The sequence below is a fragment of the Notothenia rossii genome (genome assembly GCF_949606895.1).
Source record: "Notothenia rossii genome assembly, chromosome: 6".
NCBI classification, from domain to species: domain Eukaryota; kingdom Metazoa; phylum Chordata; class Actinopteri; order Perciformes; family Nototheniidae; genus Notothenia; species Notothenia rossii.
Window position 1 is genome coordinate 72,909,791 of NC_136909.1, and position 22,233 is coordinate 72,932,023.

General features: G+C 42.2%; 1 protein-coding gene across 5 annotated transcripts; it reads left to right on the forward strand.

The window, feature by feature from the left end:
- Positions 1-2,262: 2,262 nt before the first annotated feature.
- ldb1a (LIM domain binding 1a) lies at positions 2,263-22,233 on the forward strand. 5 transcript variants are annotated; one of them, XM_079687953.1, is made up of 12 exons: positions 2,263-2,341; positions 5,218-5,316; positions 14,536-14,638; positions 15,013-15,057; positions 15,262-15,337; positions 16,593-16,695; positions 16,990-17,162; positions 17,249-17,371; positions 17,456-17,533; positions 17,657-17,780; positions 17,981-18,129; positions 19,040-19,923. In XM_079687953.1, exons 2-12 carry the CDS (start codon positions 5,289-5,291, stop codon positions 19,262-19,264), a joined length of 1,227 nt encoding a protein of 408 aa, XP_079544079.1. In that variant the 5' UTR covers positions 2,263-2,341; positions 5,218-5,288; the 3' UTR covers positions 19,265-19,923. The 5 variants fall into 5 exon arrangements, with proteins under 5 accessions (XP_079544079.1, XP_079544080.1, XP_079544082.1 ...); XM_079687954.1 differs by lacking the exon at positions 2,263-2,341 and having other exon boundaries at positions 5,123-5,316; positions 17,981-18,123; XM_079687956.1 differs by lacking the exons at positions 2,263-2,341; positions 19,040-19,923 and adding an exon at positions 19,930-22,233 and having other exon boundaries at positions 5,127-5,316.

The following is a 22,233-nucleotide window of genomic DNA, read 5'->3' on the forward strand; positions in this document are numbered from 1 at the left end:
AAACTAGAGAATGCAATTCCTGAAGAAATTGCTAGTGGGAATGCTTTATGCTGAAAAGCTGATGCTAAACTGCTATGCTGAAATGTAATGTGTAAGAAAAAAGTGAAGAATTTAGATTAAAATGATACATGAACACTGGGGGCTTGAATGTGTGATGAGAGAAGAAAAGAAAGTGAAAAGGCTTGGAAAAGCAGCAGAATATTTGAACTGCAAACTTTTGAACTAACTTGATGGCGAATGATCTGTCGCCATGCCAACGGCATTTGATGACATCCCATAATACGCTTAGATATGTTGATGGCCGCATCGTTACCAAACCTGTTAAGTTTGGTAACGATTTGGTAACGACACGGGTGTTTATATTTGAGCTAACGACGTGTCCAGAGATCAGAGGTTTCCATGGTGATAGTGAGAGGAGAGCATTTTCATTGTTCTGAATGAGAGATAAACCTCTTACATCAGAATGTTTTGTTGAAGAACCATAACGGATATCGGTGAAATTTCAAAGCGTGAAGCATGTCAAGGAACTTGACCATCTGAAGTGTACTTTTTGTGTACTTTCGGGTTAATAATGTGGCCTTTTTGGCAGATTAACTGTGCGGCTGCTGTGGTGGGGATCGATGAGGTTGAACTTACAATGGGGTTTAATGGAGACATGTTGAACGTTTTTGTCACTTCATGCCCTCAAGAGGCATTTTGTTTTGTTTTGCTTAATTCTTTTTTATTTTTCAAGCTACGAGATGTTCTCCTACGTTTGTCATGAACAATTATGTCTCAGGAATGTAGGGTTTAGGAATTATGGCAGGTTTAAAAGAAAATATGAAGGCAAAATTAAATATGTCCTCCACTCTAGCTGTGACATCACGCACTCTAAAATCTGAAGAAGGCCTCTTTACCAAGGTCTGAACAATGTTGAATATCTCTTAAAGTAAGATTCAGATTTAAAAGTTATGTTACCCGAATAATGTCAGAAAGTTGTGTAACATTTTAAAGTTGGAATGAGGTTTCTGAGTGAAAGTATGAAGGAGCAGTTGGCAGTTGAAGAATGAGCAGTTAGCAGTTCATTTCATTTCATTTCAAACCTTTATTTAACCAGATTGGTCCCATTGAGATCATAGATCTCTTTTTCAAGGGAGACCTGCAGTTGAAGTTGCATGAAGATTGTTGAAGTCTGAATAGTTTCTCCATTGACTTCCATGTTAAAAAATGTGATGAATTATGGGATGTATCTCTGGAATTATGAAAGTTATGAATGATAAAAGTAATAGCCATTGATTCCCGACCGAGCTATAGTGTGGGAGAAGAAGAGGCGCAAATTAACCCGGCGGAATAATAAAGAATTTTGTGCGTAGCATAACAGATGGTGGGAATGCTGTGTAAGCATTCCCACTAAATGACAGTACCTGTGTTTCAGGGAGAACAAGTAACCCAAGGAGAAAGTTCTGCATGGTTGTTTTCTGTAGTCAAATTCCATTGATCGTCACCAAGACATATTTACATTTGTATTGTTTTCTTTCACAATCTCGTTTCAGCTTTGGCTTCACACAGAGAGAGTTATTTTGTTTCGTTCTTGTTTTAAATCACTGTCTTTATGCTGTCATATCATGGTGTTTGTAATGTTTCTCATTATCCCCATCAGGTGGGGAGAGTAAACGGCATGATAAGAATTGTTATTCAGCACAAATGTAATTAATTCCATTACGAGGTTCTGGCGGTTACAGTAGGATTAACTTGTGCTTCCTTGGTGCCTGTTCCCCACGTGTCTGAGACACAACTGGCCCAACCAGTCTGCTTTTCATTACCAGTCCTGTCCTAATGAATCCACTGCTGCTCCTTTCCTCCACAGCTTTTACCCCACTAAACCTTAGGCTGTACTGTACTTCTGTAGGGAAAGCTGAACGACTTATGAGCTGGACTGTGTGTGAGAGAGACGGAGAAAGAGAGGATCACCACCCAACACACTCCTCGAATGCTACCTACAGCTGCTCTGCCGTTGCCATGGATACAGTGCCCTCTCTCTCCTCTCTCTTGGTGGGTATGGAGGGATGGGGCTGGAGAGGAGAGAGGAAAAGTGCCTCTGACTCCTGCCTCTGCGTCATATTAATACCAGACCAGCCCCCTCTCTTTTCCCCTCCTCCTTCTCTTTCCTTCCTTCCTTCCTTCCTTCCCAGCATCCAATGTGCACACTGCTAGACCCCCTCCCTTCATGTGTGTCTCCTATCTGCATCTGCTCATCACAGTCTCTCTCACTCTCTCTGGCGCAGCTTGGTTACCTCTGCGTGGCTGACCCAGGCGGACTTTTCGGAGCGAGCGTGGGCGCAGAAGAAGGAGGGAGACAAAGGTAAGCGTTGAGATGGAGGTTTGACTGTGAAAAACTGTGCATAAAAGACAAGGAGAGACAAGGAGAGGAAAGGAGGGGTGGGGGTCGCAGAACAACTGCAAGACAAAAGACTGAGAGGTAAGCATGAAAGGCTTGAACTCACCTGAGATAACAAGTATGGCATCTGGAGCTTGTTAAACATTTTGTTGGAAATGTGTGTAAGGTTGTCAGTGCATGCGAGGAAGTGTTTGTCTGCTGTCAGAGGAAAACATACCAAGAGTGTGTTTTACCTCAGTAAGCAAGACAGTGTATGTGCTGTCTGTCACACAGTGTTACTGAACTGCTGAGGGTTCCCACAGTGTAGAAAACAGAGGGGGGAACTTCATTATTCTCACAGCAGCTTTTTGAGTGATGTGTGAACGTGTTGACAGAGCGGGAATCTCTGTATCTGCAAGAGACGAAGATTGAGAGGAAGAGAGGGGAGACAGTGCAGCCAGTGGTGAAGTGCTCAGCTTCAAAGCTTAATCGCTCCTGGGAACAGAAGCCATTTTCCCAAAATCACAGACATGCACCGTTCCTTTTCTTCTCTCTCGCTCTTATCTCTGTCTCTTTCAGTGTTGGGGATGTCTCTCTCTAGCTCTCGCATCTGCTGTCGTTCAGAGTTCACCATATTACAGTAGCAGAATCTTCTGTACATGTCAAAGCCTACAAGGCGCACAAGGAACCGAATGGTGACAGAACAGAAGAGAGAGATGAGAGGACTCAGTGAGAGACAGACTTTGTTTAAACAGAAAAAAGTGTGTGGGAAGTGGAAATTAAAAGAGATGAGTAGGGAGAAAGAAGAGGAGGCCCGCAGTGTGGTTCATTGTGTCCTGAGAACAGTGTCTGACACCGTGTATGACATTTAACTCTGATGCCTCTGCCAGTACGCTGGTGTTTGGGGAATGCATCTGTCAGCTTGCATTTCAGTAGAGACAGTTGTTTGTCTTTTGTTAGTATAATGGTTGTGAGGGAGAGACAACAGAGCTCTGAGGTTTGTTCAACTCTCCTGGGTTTCAACTCTTGTGTATCCTCTTGTTGGAGCCTCTTGGCTTCATGGATATATTAGACCAGTGGTTTAATGTGTTTTCAAAACCCGAACAGATGAAAAGATGAATGACGACTAATTTGGAACATCCATCATTATTTCAACCCATAGTATTTAACAACATTAATTATATAAAAGTAGATATTGTTACAACAAATTGTCGATTTGTAAGAACTTTTTTTGCATTTATACAACCCAATTATTTATTATATTTATCAATGTAAACCTCTAATCCAGTACTTTCAGAACACTGTATATACTGTATGGTATTTACCTAAATACTTTTTACCCATTACTTAAGCATTTTACCTTTTCTTATACCATTTTAATTTCAGTTCATCCATCAATTGTATCCATTATTTTGTATCTGCTTTCTAAAACATCTTCCTGCACTTTCAATTGTGGTTGCAGTTCAACAGTCAATATGTGGAAATAATTCCTAAGAAATCAGATATTCCATTTAGTCCAATGCTGCTCTGCAATTTTTACAAGTATCCCCTGAGGTACAAGAACCCTTTTTGTGGAAATCAGTTTAATATACTGTCAGCCCTGATGTGTTTTTGCAGTGTAGACTGAAGTTGTAATTTATTTAAACCTTTTGTGTTTTTGATTGAGTCAGGATGACTCAATGACACGGGTCAATCTGTTATCCATCTGACAGGATCATGTACACGAGCAACAAAGACATCCAGCTCATGAGAGTCACTTATGTGCTCGTGTGTTCGTGTAGTCAAGTGTGAGATTTTAAGATTATTGGCTCGGAGAACAGGCAAGCTCGAGCCAAGAGAATTTATGGGATGAACGGAAAGGGAAACCAGAGACGTGGAGGAGGGAAAGGAAATGAAACAAAATCACATCAAGCTGCAGAAAGGTCATGGTAATATCAACTGGCTGAGGAGATTAAATTGCAAGTGAAGTGAAGATTAAAAAGCCAGAAACGAGTATAAAAGAGTCTGCTGGGCAGACAGTTTGCAGCCGAGTGAGACTGTTTACATGCAGCTCCGTGTCAACGAGTGCGTGCACGGGACGTACGCTCTCTTCCTGCCTCCCATGGGCTCTCAGTGTCCCTGTGCTCCAGGTGGGCTTTGCATTTTTAATCGATACTGTCTGTAGTTATTAACACCAGTCTTCTCTCAGAAACAGAAAAACAGACGCAAGAAGCGAGAGACGGAGACAGAAAGAGAGATGGAAATCTGTCATACACAAGGGGGAGTGTGTGTGTGAGTGAGTGTGTGTGCATGTGTGTTTGTTTGGCAGTAATGACCCTCTGCCTCTGGGCTCCTACTGAGTATGTTTATCTCCCACAGCAGCAACGGACAAAAATGGACGATGCATCACTGCCACACACACACACACACACACACACACACACACACACACACACACACACACACACACACACACACACACACACACACACACACACACACACACACACACACACACACACACACACACACACACACACACACACACACACACCTTGTGCATTTTCTCTCTTTCCTCCCTTTTGCTGTAATGACCTCCCCCTTGCATTATCCCTTTCAGAAACACACACAGTGCCTCGCTCCATTCCATATTACTTACTCCTGTCTCAAATTATGTAAAAGCTCTGTCTTCCTATATCCCTCCTCTCTCATTTCCCCTCCCACTTGTGTTGCAATATGCCTATTAATGATGCAGCTAGAGCACCACTGCCAACTTCCTGCCTCTGACAGAGGGAGAGGAGTGTAGTTGTGGTGTACATGCCCTGCTTTGTACCACTCCCTCTAATCTCTCCACCCCTCTGTCGTTGTGTTGTTTTCCTCAGTTAGCCCATGCGAGCGGCGTGTGGACTGAGTGCAGCTGTTTCGTTCAGAGCAGAGCCCAACATGTGAGAAGATGTCTGTTGGAGGTTGTGCTTGTCCCGGTGAGTGCCTACAGTTTCTTTCTTTTCTCCCTGTTTCCTGTTCCGTCTCTGTGCTCAGTGGAGCTGTCAGAAAGATGACTTGTGTAAAAGTGCTGCAAAGCTGCCTAGGGCCAGCGTCAGGCAGTGTTAGTGTGTGTGTGTGTGTGTGTGTGTGTGTGTGTGTGTGTGTGTGTGTGTGTGTGTGTGTGTGTGTGTGTGTGTGTGTGTGTGTGTGTGTGTGTGTGTGTGTGTGTGTGTGTGTGTGTGTGTGTGTGTGTGTGTGTGGACACGTGTAGCTGTGCTCCGCTCTCAACACATGTCCTAACCTAAAACAAGGTTATAGACTGAGGCTAACTCACTTTGAGATTGAGTTGTTCAGCAGACCCTTTCAGTCACGCTAGCTTGCTGTGCTGCAGAAGATCAATGGCTCTTTGAGTTTTGCCACCTACAGACACACTGAGATATCAATAAGTACTTTACTTGCTGGCTCTTTTCACTCCTTTCCTCAGCTTCATCTAGCCACTATAGATCTTCTTCTACATTATTTTGCTCTTATATGTCTAAAGTAGTTGGTGAAAATTCCTGCTTACTGTAAAAAAAAAACGTTCTTATACCACAGGACAGAACTGAATGAAGCAGAAGTACTTTCCTCAATTTAAAATGGTTTTAATCGTCTCTCTTGATGAGTGCACACGATTAATGAGGCTTACTTAAAGATTTAACTAAAGAGTTGAATTTGCTTGGAGTTAAGCTGCTGTTTGGATATTAGGCAACTCTTTGTTAATGTGACTTTGCATTCCTGCATATTTCCATTTGTAACGCTGTTGTTACGCTTGGGTTGGCTTTTCCTGAAATCGACATTCTTGAGCTTTAAATAAATCTTACATAAAATGTGTCTTACTGCAACGCTATGGTGTCTAATTGGTAGTCAGTATTTAAACTCTGCACTTATGCTACCGTGTCAGAGCATGAAGAAAGTCAATCTAGTAGTTCTGTCTACACATGTCAGTCTTTGGCAGGCAAAATGTTGTGGCAGTTTTTATCAAGTAGATCTTATAATCTGTTCTCTCCCATCGAGTGTTTGATCCTGTTTGACTTTGGAGCAATTTCTCTTTAACGCTACCACAGTGAGACGGTTGCGTTGTGCACAGTGAAAGCCTCAAAGTGCCAGGAGACTGCCTCCGTGCAGCACAAGGGAGCAAGGAACAGATAGAAATTGAATTGTACATCTGCTCATGGGGAACTCAGAGAGGGCAGATTGAATTAGGGTGTCAGTATCATTTTAATGGGGCTACTGTGATTCAGTCGCCTATCAGATGGAATAATATCAGTGAGGTCTCGAAGCCTTCATGTTCTCCTGTCAGATTCTTTACTATCTTGTTTCCTCTCTCTGTGCTGTAGTTTTCCAGGAAATCTGCCTCCTTTGCTCTCTCTGTTGACAGACCCAACTCCAGAGCAGAACTTTTAATGACATCCACATGTTTTTCAAGGCTACACAGAGAATGAGGTCGACCCAGAGAGATCTGCCTTCAGCGTTCAAACACACAGGTTTACACATGTAGGCTTGCGTGCACATGGGTAGCAGGCATGTACACTCGCACACACCTTCACGAGGAACCTGCTAGGACAAGTTTAGGCTGCAGGGTCTGTCAGAACAATGACAATGATCAACACCGGTTTGCCTTGCTGTGCACACTGTAAATCATTGTACTTGAACGCTGGTTTGTTTACATTCTTGCACTATTGTGGACGGAAGATCCTCCCCATCCTTTGTGTGGGAATCCAACAATTCTCTCTTTCGGCAGCACTTTCTCTTTTGGTCCTGTATGTCTTTGTTTTGTTATTGGGTCAAATCACTAAAGAACAGAGGAATCAGAACGGAGCATATTTGCATGTAGCAGAATGTGAGTAATGATTAAAAACAGGCTTCTCCTGTCTGTCATTGACAACCCTGTGGCATCCTGCTGTTGTTGTGACTTTGCTGTGAATCAGCCTTTTTAAGGCTTTGTTCCCCGCATGAAGGAGATCCGTCCTAACACAGTGGAGCCAATCACGTCCTTTGTTCAGACTAAATGGTAAAAATAGATTGCCTGTGAGTCGAAGATACCCCTCTCTCCCTCCCTTCCCTTCTCGCATGCACTCAAGCACGCGCTCCCCTCTGCTCACCACTCTCTCCATCTCTCCCCCATCTCACTCTTACCCCTCCCTCTTATTTCTGCCTTCCTCATCTCACTCTCGCCCCCTCTTCCTTGTACCCCCCCTTTCTCTCTCTGTCACTCCTTCAGTGCCTTTTGCAGTAACAGTGGTGTTACCTCATGCAGAAAGTCACATGGCTCCTGATTGGAGAAAAGTGACTTTAAGCAGAACCAAGATGGCAGCCAAACGGCCAGGTTTTTTTTGATTACCGTTTCACAACAACACAACTGCCACAGCTTTATCTCGCTGCAATGAAAACCTTTTTACCTTCCTCAATTCTTCACTTCTTTTTTCCTAGTCCCCTCCTCTCTCTACCCTAGTGAGTACCTCAGATCTTGTTTGCTAGATCAAAATGGCTGTGTGCAGAGGCAGAGAGAAAGAAGGAATGCGTGGGAGACAGAGATGCTGGGGAGTCAGAGAGATGAGGGGGGGGGGGTTGTAGAGTGGAGACGTGCTGTAGTGATGTCACATCTGCTGCAGGCCGACAGGATGGCAGAGGAAAGCTGGCATGTGCCACATGGAGGGGGAGGATGGGGGGAAGACAAAATGTGGAGGAAAGAAAAAATGATTATCTGTCAAAGCACACCTTTATTTGTGGGAGAAGACGCAGAGTCTTTATAACATGAAAGCAGGTTTGGTACTGAGGTACAGTAGAAGGTTACAGTAACATTGCTCAGATTGAAACAGAGCTGTGTTCTGGAAACAAAAGGTGTGAGGAGGACAGCCGCAGAGTACATTGAAAGCGTTCTGCTTTATCCCTATGCCACCTACGTGTGTGCAAATACAACTGTTTACAAGGTATACAAAGTATAGAAAACTAAAAGATTTAAGCAGCTTGTTTTAGCTGGTGTCATAGATGAATTGTGCAATCAAGTATAAGAATATAAAGTCAATCATTGACAGTTTTTTCAAGGAATTCCTGCCATAAATAAGAATAGAGTACTTCTGACTTCAATCAGACGAGTATTTCCCTAAACTGAAAATCAGGCAAGAACCAAGACTTGAATAATGATGTCAGAAAGGGGAGTTGGTCCATTTACTTGGAAATAGTGACTGAATCATCATGCTTATTTAATTTCAGAGATGTAACATTAGAATAAGTATTCATGGCTTCATGTTGTAAATTAGATTAAGTGTCCAACTTCCAGTAAATGCAGGTGCTGTGTCATAGTGGTTTAATTATTCAGAATCTGTGTCATAGTCCAAGATTAGTCTCTTAATAATATAACGCTGCAGTCAGTCTCTCTGTTGTTCAGTTCAGGATCAGAAATGAATGACTCATGCAGTATCATAAGAATAAAAGTGTAAGTCCTGTTTTTGTGGTGGATTTTCTTTTTCTATAACACATTATAGAAGGGACTTTGGTTAATTATGACTCTTTTTTTTAGGATACCTCGTTTAATTCCGTGGATGTTGGCACAACAGGACAAACCATATAAATGACCAAACCTACAGTTTACACTGCAGCAAATCCAGTCTGTCAACAACAGGCTAATTCTGATTCAGACCAGTGACCCCTGTCATTGCAAAGTGCCCATAACACCAACATTCACACACTCCCTTTCATTTGTAATCCATCAACCTTCTTTATCTGGAACACATGCTGTTTGGCTTCCTCCTGTCAGCCCAGAGCAGCATCCTCTGGGCGCAGTCTGTGTTAGTGCTGTCTGCTGCCGTGTTTCTATCACTACCAGTCAGGTGTCACAACGGTTTCCTTGACAGGTTTCTGCTTCGTCTTGAAGAGCAGCAACTGGAGTCTTAACATGCTGTTCACCAGCGCTCTCTTCAGTTTTCCTCACTACTGATTCACTCTCACTGTCAAAAGTGTGCACATTATACACACATCATAGTAGTACTTGAAATATGCTTTCAAGGCATGTTAACATTACATATGTCTGACTTGTTCACAGCTCACAACAGTTTTTTTTCAGTCAATCAGTTTATTTTTTAAATGTTATAGGTTGTCTTCTAAAAAAATAATATAATAACTTTCTTACGTACGATCACAAACAGGGATTTAGTAAGATGTTGTGTCTGTGGTTAAAACTGCCCTGCATTGTGGCAGGCGTTATAATATATTGAAGGTTTGCGTGCTGTTATGGCAAACTGTTGCTGAAAAAAAACAATACACATTATTCACTTACTAGGTACTATTTTCTACCTTTTCTAGCTGTCTTCCATTATAACCTCTTCAGTGTTTCCCACAGATCTGAAATATACTTCTGGTGGTAGCTGAGAACGGGGACTTTATGTTTCCCACACATAAAGTGTATGTGTGGGAAACCCTGCACTTTATTTAGGGACATTTTCGTAAATTCCATACTATTTTCCATGTATGGCCAAAGATGTAGCTACTAGTGTACCCTCACTCATTTCAGATACCTTCTTAGTCATTTTGTTCTGGAACAGGGCTTGCACTGAATGTATTGCTGTGTTAATGCTATGCAGTCCAACTTCTGCATAAAACAGTATGTGTAAAGTGGTCTTAGAAGCTAAGGATCTATAAATACAAGAAATCGTGTGTAGTACAAGACCAGTTTTCCGGGGACTAAAATAGAACTGAGTTCTTGTGCATATGAATGCTATTTAATGTTATCACTACCTGCCGGTGCTACTTACCTGGTACTCGGTGTGTATGTGTGCATATAGTGTATGTGTGACTCCAACTAAATACAGATGAAATAGGATGCCGTCTTTCTTCAGATCGCACACTCTTTAAATAAAAGCATTGGTTGTTATAATCATGGAATAGGCAGATAAAGATATAACTACATGATAGAAAACGTATAGTTTATTTTATTAGAAGCTCCAGGTTATTTGTCAATAGTTTACAGCATAAACTGCTGGATAAAGTTCATTGTCTTATACTGTTGTATTCTGAAGCACTGGGATGTTTTCAGCGTTTACCAGCAGAGGGAGATGCTGTTCTGTCACATCTCTTCTTGTGTCAGTCCATCAACACTGAACACAGGCAGACTGGGGAATCATTGTTTTCAACAAGAGATCCAAGATCTGGGCGTGTTACAACAAAAGGCTTTAGCCTATCTTCTATATTCCCTTTGTAGATGTTTAATTCTTAGTTTTCTGTCAGAACTTAAAGATAACTCACTGGATTTAATCACAGTTAATTGATCTAGAAAGCGTTTACCAACCAGAGTTGTACAGATGATGTAGTCTACCATTTTCATTTGTGTGGCACTCTCCTGTCAATCTATTGCTGCACTTCTCTCATCTGCTCTCCCTGCTTACATAATTCGACAAACCTACTGTAGCTCAAGTGAAAGCCTCAACAAATTGAGCTTTAAATGCACTTTGTGACCACAAAAGGTTTTCTGGGCTTCAAATATATTGCTTGTAAACATGAGAGTGGGTATTGATTAAAAGTGAGGCTGCAGATTATACCCTTACATAATCTGAGGCTCAGGACTGACTGCGGTCTGAAGGATTTGAGTCATCTGCTAAGGCTGACAATTTTCATAAGCCTTCACAAAGTTGGCTCGAATTAAACAGCCTTTTTAAGTAACTAGTCTTTTTCTAACATTTGCTGAACAGTGTAGACACAGCATCTGAATCACACGTTTTTCTTTATAGTTACGCTCAGGATGCAATGTAGTACTGGACAAAGGTGCTTGTCAAAATAGTTCCAGTAGCCCTAGCAACATCTTCTTTTAAATAATCGATTACCCAATTATATAATATGTTTAGGTGTCAATAACCCTGCCATACAATGGTTGTATTAATGCACCAGGACATACAAATATTAAAACAATTACTGCAAAGTTTCACAGCAAATAGACCTGAAAGTCTTTGGTCTGTGGTTGAATGCAGACATCAACTGTTTATTTTTTAAATGTAACCTTAGTATTATTTTTTTATAAGGAACTGTGCTTAGATGAACTAATGGTCTACTTATACTATTCAAACCCACCAGACTTCTAAGTTCAAGTGATACGATAATACTTTATTGGTCAGATCAAGTCTGACATTTGACTTGCATCACAGCAGCTCATGTGTAACATCAACATAGACAAAGGACATAAGACATGAAAAACAAACAACAAACATTTAACATTACATCACAATCACTGAGAGAAAACATTTTCAAAGACCCTTTAGCATGCATTTGATCTGGGATTTAGCTCTGTTACTGTGAGGATTGACTGATGCACAACAAAGGAGTGCTTCAATCTGACTTTATTGAATCGCAACAATAATAATGTTATAGCCTACTTTAATTTAGTAGAATGGTGATTTAATAAAAAACATTAGACATATTGACATAGTCAACATTTTGTAGCTTTGAAAACAGAGTTGGTACAAGCTGATACAGAATATAAATTAGTTTGTCCATCCGAAATACGTGTGTGTTAAGGGGCAAAATGTGGGCTGATAATTGATCCTCTCAACGGGGACCCATCTTGTTCCACTCGGGGTTCCTCTTTTGCCCCTACAGTTCGAGGACAAGACAAATTGGGATCCCTGCTGGCTGTGGAGCGAGGCCCGTGTTTGTCCGGTCTGTGTGATGGGATGGGCGGGGGAGCCCGAAGGAGGCGGGGCCTTTGTTTTTTTCGTGTCTCGGCTGGCAGGAACAAAGGGTCCTGTAGTAGTAGTAGATAGGTAGCACCGTCCCCCAAACAAATGCCATTTAAAACATACAGTCGGGCATTGAAATTTGACAGGAACCAGGGCAAGTATCGGAGTTTTTTCTTCTTCTTTTCTCCGTCGCTTGCCGTCCTGTTTGGGACGTAGGATTGATCGTTCCATTACCAACGGTCGGAGCTGGAGCTTTGACTGTCCAGCCGCTCCGGCTAGCAGAGAGGCTAGCTGTCGAGAAACACCGAGCGGAGGTGTTGAGCAACTCCGCCTTTCGGTGGACCTTTCTCTGCAGGTAACTCAAACTTACAGTCACACTACTTTGGCAGCTCTGTTGTTTCAACATAAATGCAGAGACCACTAGTGAAGAAGCACAGGAAATTATAATTGCACGGCGCTAATAACGGGAGTTTAGCATCTAGCTAGGTAATAGCTTAGCAATGGCATCCGTCCTCGGTAAATGAATGCGGCCCTGCAGATCAATTTACGCCTTGTCCCGAAAGTGAATACTGCCTTATTTTTTTAAATATCTATTATGCAGGTCCACATACATAACAAAACATAAACACCAATAAGCATCTCAATGGTGTTGGCCGTATTGATACATTGCTTTGGATCTTTTATTGGCTGAGGGCCAGCCTCTGGATGCAGCTCTATTGTTTGCAATGAACAGTTTGGGCGGACTAAACTGCATCAAAGTCACAGTATTTCGAGTTCCCCATTTGTTAGATGGGTTATGCGTCATGATCTTAATTCTTAGTCGGCTTCTTCTAAAAGATGCTGACTGGCTGGAGTCATCCATCTCAATTTGTACCCAACGTCAGGTTGCTTTCCTGGTCGTTTCTTTCTGGCCCGTGGCATTATGTATGCATCTGTTAGTCTGAGTGCTGTAATCTGCAGATGGTTTTTATACAGGTTTGATGCTGGAGACTGGACAGCTTTTTAGAGTGCTTGTTGGTTGGTATTCAAGGTGACAGTGAACTGTGTGTCAGCATTTTGTAGAATTTCTGTTTCTGAATATGTAGGCATGTTATTCTGGAGAAAATAAGAATCCTGCTCTTATTTGTTGCCTTGTAGTTTTTGCATTGCCTTTTTAGATTAAACAAAGACTGCTTATTTGTGTTTGAGTCTTGTCTGCATCTAAGGCTGTTGTTGGGTTCTTCTGAGCAGGTCCACCCACATAGTAATGGGAGGAGAAGTTGACCTGCTGTGACTCTTTCTGGAGCAAGGGGGTGAAGGGTTAGACAGAGCGAATGAAGGTGTTTTATTTGTTTCAGCAATAGAGACTGGACAGACAGATCAGAGTTCACCCAGACATACTTGACCCCAATTCATCCCTTTCTCCCTCGATTTGTCGTTCATCTTTCAAAAACATCATCATTTGTAGTCTCTGTCTGTGGCGTATCCATTAGGTTAACACAAGTGTTGTAGTAAGCCTAAACGATACAGCACAGTTGGGTGTGATGCGGCGCTCGAGCGGCCTACAATGAGTGCCCCCCTGCTGGTTTTAATTTGGTACACTTACTATTTTAGACGCCCTGGTGACAGTGACTGAGAATTGTGCCTGAATTGGGAAAGTAACAAATTAACACCGTGCGGCCTTCAGGTTTCTATGGGGATTGGTAATACTGGATTTACATGCAATAATCAACATTTCCAAAGGGGAAACATTGCCCATATCTGTTTATCTCCTTTGAATGCATCATCACCACACATATTCATTTCCTTTGGGTCCCTTTACACATTTCTGTTTCGATGCTAACAAGTAGTAAAGCCAAAGGGTACTTGTGATGGGCAAGTCAGTTTTTCGAAAGGTTATTTTTCTCAACATCCCAGTCCACAACTATCAGCTGGAGTATCCCACATCTTTAGGCGGAACTAATTAGATCCAGCCACTGCCTGTGTGAGGTCTCCTTGAGAAAAGACGTTTAGAATAGATGTTTTTCTCATAGCGCTGATTGTCTGAGCATTAATGCCTTATCTGGACAGACATGGGTTAACAACTGCTGGGATATGAGTGGGGGATGGGTAAATAAGGCAACTAGAGGGGGAGACGCACACAACACAGGCGCATGGTTTGATTACATGGGGCTGAATGCACAGAGGAGGGTTCCCTATAATGAGCACGGAGAACATGCCAGACAATCTCTGATGTGTCCCCCATTTCACTGATTGTTTTCTCAGGCTGGCTAATAAATATTGCTGTTTTTCCTCTCCCTGTGATGATTTGTTTTCTTGTCCATTTACTAAATGGAAGATGCATTAGATAATGAAAGCAGCAGGAAATTGTTTTGGCAGCTTGCTTTTTATTTGAGTAAATCTCCACAAAATCATCCAGCATTAGATTACTTAGATGATGCTGTGATTTGAACGAGCTAAGTCCAAAGCAATCTAAATCTCCTCTAAATCTCTGTTCTTTTTCCCCCTCCTCTGCTGCGTGCTTCTCTGCAGGCTGTTCGTCAAAGTCATTCAAGCTGTACTCTCCTAAGGAGCCCCCCAACGGCGGCAGCTTTCCCCCCTTCCACCCAGGAGCTATGCTGGACAGAGATGTGGGGTAGGTCTGGGCTATACTGTCAAATGCAATATAAGTTAAAGCAGGGTATTAATCCTGATGTCTTCCTTTCTACAACTTGTAATATGTTAGTCATTTGTTGACATAGAGTTTACTGAAGAATACGTGTACTGTGTATATGTATGTTTTTTATTTTGTTTTGCATATTCAAATTGCACTGTTTCATCACCCAAACTTTGAACGTGATATTGAATTGAAATCAAATGAGAGATACTGAACATGTTAACCCTTTTTGAATACCTTCCTGATTAATGATTATGTGGATGTGTATTTAAAATCAACTAGCCGTGAAAAATTAAAACACACATCCTGTCTCGAAGCAAATGGTTGCTGATTTAGTTTTGTATTCCTCTTAGGCCTACACCCATGTACCCCCCATCATACATGGAGCCTGGAATGGGGTGAGTGCTTAACTTTAGCTTGTAGCTGTCTTAACTCAGAATGTGTTCATTCAGTCTTTATAATCTCTACTCTCCATTCATTTTATAACACATAAACATTCAATTCACCTGCTATTAAATTAAGCTTGTGTCATTTGTTTATGCTACATCTGTTAAAAATCACAAAACTGCAGAGTGATTAAACCCCCCTTCTTTCTGTTTCAGGAGACCCACACCGTACGGGAACCAGACAGATTACCGGATATATGAGCTGAACAAAAGGCTACAGAATTGGACTGAGGTTAGAGTCACTTCATCATCCGCATAGAGAGTAACAAGAACTCAACACCAAACAAAAACACAGCATCAGTGTTTCATTTTCAGGCTTCTTGTGATTACTATCTGTAGTGCTACATTCTGCAGCTCACTGTGGCCGTGTTTTCAGATGTCCCGTACCCAGCTGCTGTTTGTGTGTAGCTAACCATGCTAGGGATTTATGGGAAATGAAGCCCGAGAATGCGCTGACTTAATTTACATTCAGGCTCTAATAGGATTATCTGATCAACCTGGCTAAAATGTAATTGGAGTGCCAACTGTTTATATGCCTGAGCTCGCTACTGAGTAGCTGTTATGAGCCACCCTTTTTATATGACTGTCAGTGTGCACACTATTAGAAATGCATTCACAATGACCTCTGTACATTGGAGGAATTTAAACACATTTTAGTTTTATGTCCAACAAAACACACATGATGTCTGAAGCCCAGCGTGCTTTATTTAGGAAGTTCAACTCTCAGCTTTTTTGCACGTCTTCACTGCACCAGCAATATTTACTCATCTTTAAGAGCACCTGTGTCTGTATTAGAGAAAGTTCAACTATGCAGGAATAGTTGAACGGTTATTTAAATGGTAGATTAGAGGAAACAAGAATTTCTGCTTCTTCTTTTGAGTGGTTTCATATCAATTTCATCAACTTCAAAAACCTACTGCTCACTTACCTACCTGCCCCCCCCCCCCCCCCCCCCCTTATCTGGCTAACCTTCTTCAGGAGTAAACCCCCTCTCGCTCCTCCTCTGCTGGTCTGCTAACCGTCCCTACGCCTCGTCACCATGGGTGCTCGGGCCTTTAGCTGCACTGCTCCCAGACTCTGGAGCTCCCTCCCCCCGCACATCTGACAGTCAGACACAATCACCATATTCAAATCCCAATTAAAAACCCACTTGTTCAAATCTGCCTACTCACTGTAGTGCCCCCCATTATATGTTTCATTTGTGTCCACTTGACTGTCTCCTCCATGATTTCCTGTTTGTGTTTTTATCATGTTCTGTTGCCTATTAGCGTTTTCTTTTTAACAAATTGTACGGTGTCCTTGGGTGTCATGAAAGGCGCCTAAAATAAAATGTATTATTATTATCTATATATAGCAAATAACATTTTTATAGGAAACATACAGTATTGATTTTCAGTGTGTTCTCTCTGGGTTAGACTAGAATGCTATGTTTTATTTGATTGTGATTATATGAAAAATAAGAGTAATGGTTCTTCCTCTGTGTTTAGGACTGTGACAATCTGTGGTGGGATGCGTTCACCACAGAGTTCTTCGAGGATGACGCCATGCTCACCATCACTTTCTGTCTGGAAGATGGACCCAAACGATACAGTAAGAATAAAGACATTAGCCATTGCTAATCATTGTTTTACTTTCAGCTTCTAATTGCAAATCTTAAGAAATTGACCTTCATCATTTAAAGTATAAACTGTATGTGATGTCCATATCATGAGAATGTTTTATTTATGATTGGCATATAACTGTTTGTAGCATAATGTATATCCTATTCTTAATGATGTTTTTATGTCTGTATGATTTTGTGCTGCTGTATCCCCCGATGTAAGGCGTATTTTTATGTATTAATTGTATTAGTATTATTTACGAAGTTATCATTTGTGTGTGCAGCCATCGGCCGGACATTGATTCCACGATATTTCCGAAGTATTTTCGAGGGGGGCGCCACTGAGCTGTTCTACGTTTTGAAGCACCCAAAGGAGTCCTTCCACAGTAACTTTGTGTCTCTCGACTGTGACCAGTGCACCATGGTGACCCAGAACGGCAAACCCATGTTCACACAGGTACACTGGATACAAAATGTACAGCCTTTTATTAGCTTCCGGTTGCTGTGACTTCTAACTTATTATATTCCTCCTCTGGGGATAAGGTTTGTGTGGAGGGCCGCCTGTACCTAGAGTTCATGTTCGATGACATGATGAGGATCAAGACGTGGCACTTCAGCATCAGACAACACAGAGAGGTCCTCCCAAGGAGTATTTTGGCCATGCATGTGAGTTCCAGACGCAAATAACCACACGCTGACACTGAAATACACGTCCTGTACATGCACTTATTCATCTCATCTCTCTCATAGGATCCCCAAATGCTCGATCAGCTGGCTAAAAATATCACCAGATGTGGGCTGTCCAACTCCACGCTCAACTACCTCCGTGTAAGCATGTTACTTTATGATAATCTTCTTTTATCGATCGGTCGTTTGAATAAATCTTCACCTACAACAACCTGTTGACACTCATTTGATTCTATTTGGTTTCTCTCTTTCTTTTTCATAAAGCTATGTGTGATATTGGAGCCCATGCAAGAGTTGATGTCGAGGCATAAGACGTACAGCTTGAGCCCCAGAGACTGCCTGAAGACCTGCCTCTTCCAAAAGTGGCAAAGAATGGTCGCACCTCCAGGTAATGCACACACCTTTCAGATTGTCAGTGTCAATTATGGCATTGTTTAACCTTCAATTATTAAACGGAGGAGTTCGAATCCAGTGGAAATTGCATAGCTTTTCATTATCTGCATAGCTTTTCATTATCTGCAACATATCTACAGAGACTTTAATAAATATATCATTATAAATCCTATCATCTCCTGTTTCTACATGTAGCTGAGCCAGCCAGACAAGCTCCAAACAAGAGGCGGAAAAGGAAGGTGTCCGGTGGAAGCACCGTGAGCACCGGCGGAGGCAACAATAACAACAGCAACAGCAAAAAGAAGAGTCCAGCCAACAGCTTTTCACTCTCCAGCCAGGTACCTGTAAGCATTACATCTACTTGACCTCTTTCTGCGCCTCTTAAATTCATCTGAGCAAGGCATTGGAGTAAATATCAGAGGGTGGATGGGTTTGGAAAAAACGGCAAGGCGGTTAGAAAATCATTTTTGGGTATAGGGGGTGTTAGCTAGGGTTGTTGGTGTGTTAGGAAGTAGGTGTAGCAGCAGGATAGAGATAGGAAGGGGATGATTATGGATTGTGGATGAAGGTGTGGTAGGTGTAAATGGGGTTACTTTCTCTAATTCTGAGGATGTGTATATTTAGTCAGTAGACCCCCTAATGTGAACCATTGATGGGCAGTCCCTGGTCCCCTGGGGCCACAGGTCTATGGGTTTATATAGTGGATGTACACATGACCCCCTTTACTAAGTAATGCTTAAAATAATTGTGGTAATGTTGCCTTGCTCTGAATTCCAGTGGGGCAGTTTTTTTCCGCTGTATCAACTTGGTTATAGAGTTACCGCTCAATCTATCAGAGCACGTGATTCACTCAGCACTGCTGTCTTTGCCCACTTGGTTGCTTGAGAGCCAATGAGACCCGAGGTGGAATGAAACCCCCTGATGCTGCACTCAAGGATCAGGGATGCCCACTGCTGGCCAGTAGGGAGGGCCCCATGACTCTGGTTCTCGGAACAAGGATAGGGAGTCAGGGCCACATGGACTTCTGAACTGTCAGGGTAGACGCCCTGACAAAGATTATAGATTGAGAGGACACTATTATCTCAGGGTTAAATACTCCCTTGGTCCCTTAAAGTATGAACTTCTTATTAGTGAAAACTAATTTCTAACGTTGGAATCAAACACAGTCAGACAACCCGTCCGTGCAGCCAGTCATTCCGCGCAGCCCCCTGTATTATGGGGATAATATGTATCGGCCCTTGCTGTCCCCTTTAGGACGTGATGATGGTGGGAGAGCCCACTCTGATGGGAGGGGAGTTTGGTGACGAGGACGAGCGTCTGATCACGCGCCTGGAGAACTCGCAGTTCGATGTGGCGAATGGCCTGGAGGATGAGGACAGTTTCAACAGCTCTCCTGCACTGGGGGCACACTCACCCTGGAACAACAAGGCCCCCTCCAGTCAGGAGAGCAAGAATGACAACTCCCAGTCGTCCCAGTAGAGTGCCGAGGTCTCAGTCAGACCCTTTTTTTCAATGCTTAAATCCTACTGGGATCCATCTGAGCCAACACACTAGTGACAGGAGTCAGGGAGGGCGGCCTCGAGCACTTGTGTTCAACATTTTTTTGTTTGTTTTTGTTCCATCATGTTCTTTTAAAAACAAACAGAGATTGATAGGGAATGGACAATAGCTGATGGACTGATAAAACTCGTACTGTCACATGAAGGACAGGGTCAGCAGAAGCCCACCCCTCCCTCACGTAGCATGATCACATGATCAGTGGTGCTCAGCCTTGGCCCTCGTCTGCTCGGCTCCACTCAGTCCTCTCAGAGGTGTGGTGAGACTGGCGGGGGTGGCGGCGTGGGCGCATGTGTCTTTACCCCCCCCTCATCGCTCACCACAGTGTTTGAGCCAAAGTTGGCGTGTCCTGTTGTTCGAGTGCTCGCCATGGCGACCGTGTCAGTGGGTTCTTGTTCCAACCTCGGGTCTCTCAGGCGTGCGTTCTCCTTGACGATGCACCCCGTTGTTTCTGTTGTGCTCATGTCACAGGGAAGAAATGCTTAGCTTTAATTTAACTTTTTGTTGCAGGCTGCAGAAAACTGTGTGCACTCTTAGTATCAAAATTGAACTTCAGTTTTTAAAAACTCAATTATTTGTTTTTGTAGGACCTGGTTGGAACAAAAACCTGTACAGTGCCGGAGCTTGAGGACCGGAGTTGAGAACCACTACGCTAAATCTTAAACATCCACAAACTGACACACATGCATCCAGACCTGTTCATACTCCAACACACACACACAAACACACATTTACACTCACCTACACCTGCAGCATAAAACAATGAGGTACTGGAGAGAGGTGGTACGCAGCATGTCTGGACCAGAGCACCAGATGCTACAGAAGTGTGTTTTCATTTTCTATGTTTTTGACTTGTTTTGAATTGTTTTTATTTTTGTAAACAATTTCGAAAAAATAAACATACAAGCAAGCAAACAAAAACACCCCTAGAATATTCTTTGCACTGTTTTCCACTATTGACTCCAGTCTATTTTTCTTATGAATTGACCGTGTATTTCCTTTCCTTTTCTATTATTGCTAATGTAAGAACTGTAAAACATCTGAAACCTGCAGTATATTAATGTAAACGTATTGCTGTTAGATCATTCTTATTGTAATGGTAATAACTTCCATGTAGGTCTGTGCTAAATATAATGTCACCTATCTGTCGGCCATCACACTGTCATCAGGTTCTTTGGCTTCAGTGCTAGAAAACAGGTTTGGGCGAGAGAGCAAAGCCAGTGTTTGAATACTGGACCACATCTTGTCTGATGTGAGTCCAAAGCAACACACTGAAGACAACTCCCCCTCAAAATGTCCCTCCAGCCCCCGGGTTGGATCTGTTGACATGTCATTGCAGAACTGTTTGCTTCGTCTTGAAATCTGGAGGTCCTCTCTTCAGAACACACAGTAACAAGAAACTTCTCAAATTTGCTACTCAAAAATATTTTAAAAATCAAATTTTGACAAGATTGTAAAAAAAAAGGAAAAAAAGACTTTTGTATTAACTTAAGTTTCCCAGAAATGTTTTTAATTACAACTAAGAAAGCTGCACACCAAGGAGCTACATGTAAAGATTCTTTAGATATTGATTACACTACTGTTTTATGACGAATCATTTTGTTGGCTTTACTCCTCATGTTTGTGTCTGTGCTTGTATATTTTAGTAATTTCTGTAAAAGTTATTCTGCGTACTCCTCCCTAGAATTATCACAAACTCAATCTAATGTAAAGAGATAAAAACCCTCTTGAAAGTTTTTTTAATGGTACAATCACTGATAAAATAATTTTGCCCTCATTTTAGGAAACTGTATTTATTCTTCTATGTACTGACATTCTGTTTAGGTCCAACCCGCCTGTACTACACCCATGATGAAATATGGAAGAGTCTCTTGGGCCGAGTCAGTAAATGCTAATACAGGTCATTCCCTTACTTGTTTTTTTTATATGCGGCTCCCAGTTTATCACAGTGGTTCAGTATGTCCACATTGAAGAGATATTTAATGGCCAATTTCTGCTGTCGTAGGTACCTGGTCTATCTGAAAATGTATTGGATGCACTGAAAACCAATAAATAACCACATTTAGAGAAAATCCTAACCGCCAAGTCATCCTTGTTTCCCTGAAGTTGCAATATGTAATGGTGCGTCATCCTCTTTAAAGCATTGAGCTCTTCAGATGTTGAAAATGTTCCACAATGGTGCAACCTTTAGTGAAATATTGATCAACATTCCCTTAACCTCGATGATGTGGCTTTTTGTTTGTAATGAATTAGTTGGCTGTTTCCAGATCCATTTCAGATAACTCATACATGAAAAATGCATATTCAATTTGACTTCATGGAAATATGCTGACCATTGACATGACCTCTTATCCTGGGGGGAGGAAGACTCACCCAGCTTGACCTCAAGCTGCTGTGTCAGGGTTTCCTGTTTACGTAAATATGATGTAAAATATGGGCTTCAGCTTCGCCCAGCTGACAGTGGATAGTAGTTTCCAGACTCGCCCAGCAGGTGTCTCCCTAAGCGAGAAGAGCACAGTGAGCAGCCGGTCAGAAAGTGCTCCATCACTGTATCTGGCACCAATGCTATCAATCCTCACTGAGCTGCAGGCTGTGTGACTAAGACCCTACTCATTGTCTCTAGCACCTCTAGTTTACTTTGTGGTTACTACTCAGCAGGCCAACACAGAATTGATCTAGGAGGTGGACATTTTTACAGCCTCTAAGTTGACATCCTTCAGAGAATAAGGGTTTGTGATATTTGGGACAGAGTTGATATGGCAATTGATTCCCCAATAGCTGGCTCCTGTAGCACCTCACCATAGGGGTGATTTTATATCTATATTTTTTGCCAGGTTTCTGTCATTGATAATTCATGTATGGTATTAATAAAGATGAATTTTCACTGAAAA

Bases quoted from the DNA above. Each gene is read 5' to 3' on its own strand.
- ldb1a (XM_079687953.1), top strand. From the start codon at position 5,289: ATGTCTGTTGGAGGTTGTGCTTGTCCCG. The intron at 5,317-14,535 runs GTGAGTGCCTAC...GCTTCTCTGCAG, and splicing joins TGGAGGTTGTGCTTGTCCCG to GCTGTTCGTCAAAGTCATTC. The intron at 16,696-16,989 runs GTAAGAATAAAG...TTGTGTGTGCAG, and splicing joins AGATGGACCCAAACGATACA to CCATCGGCCGGACATTGATT.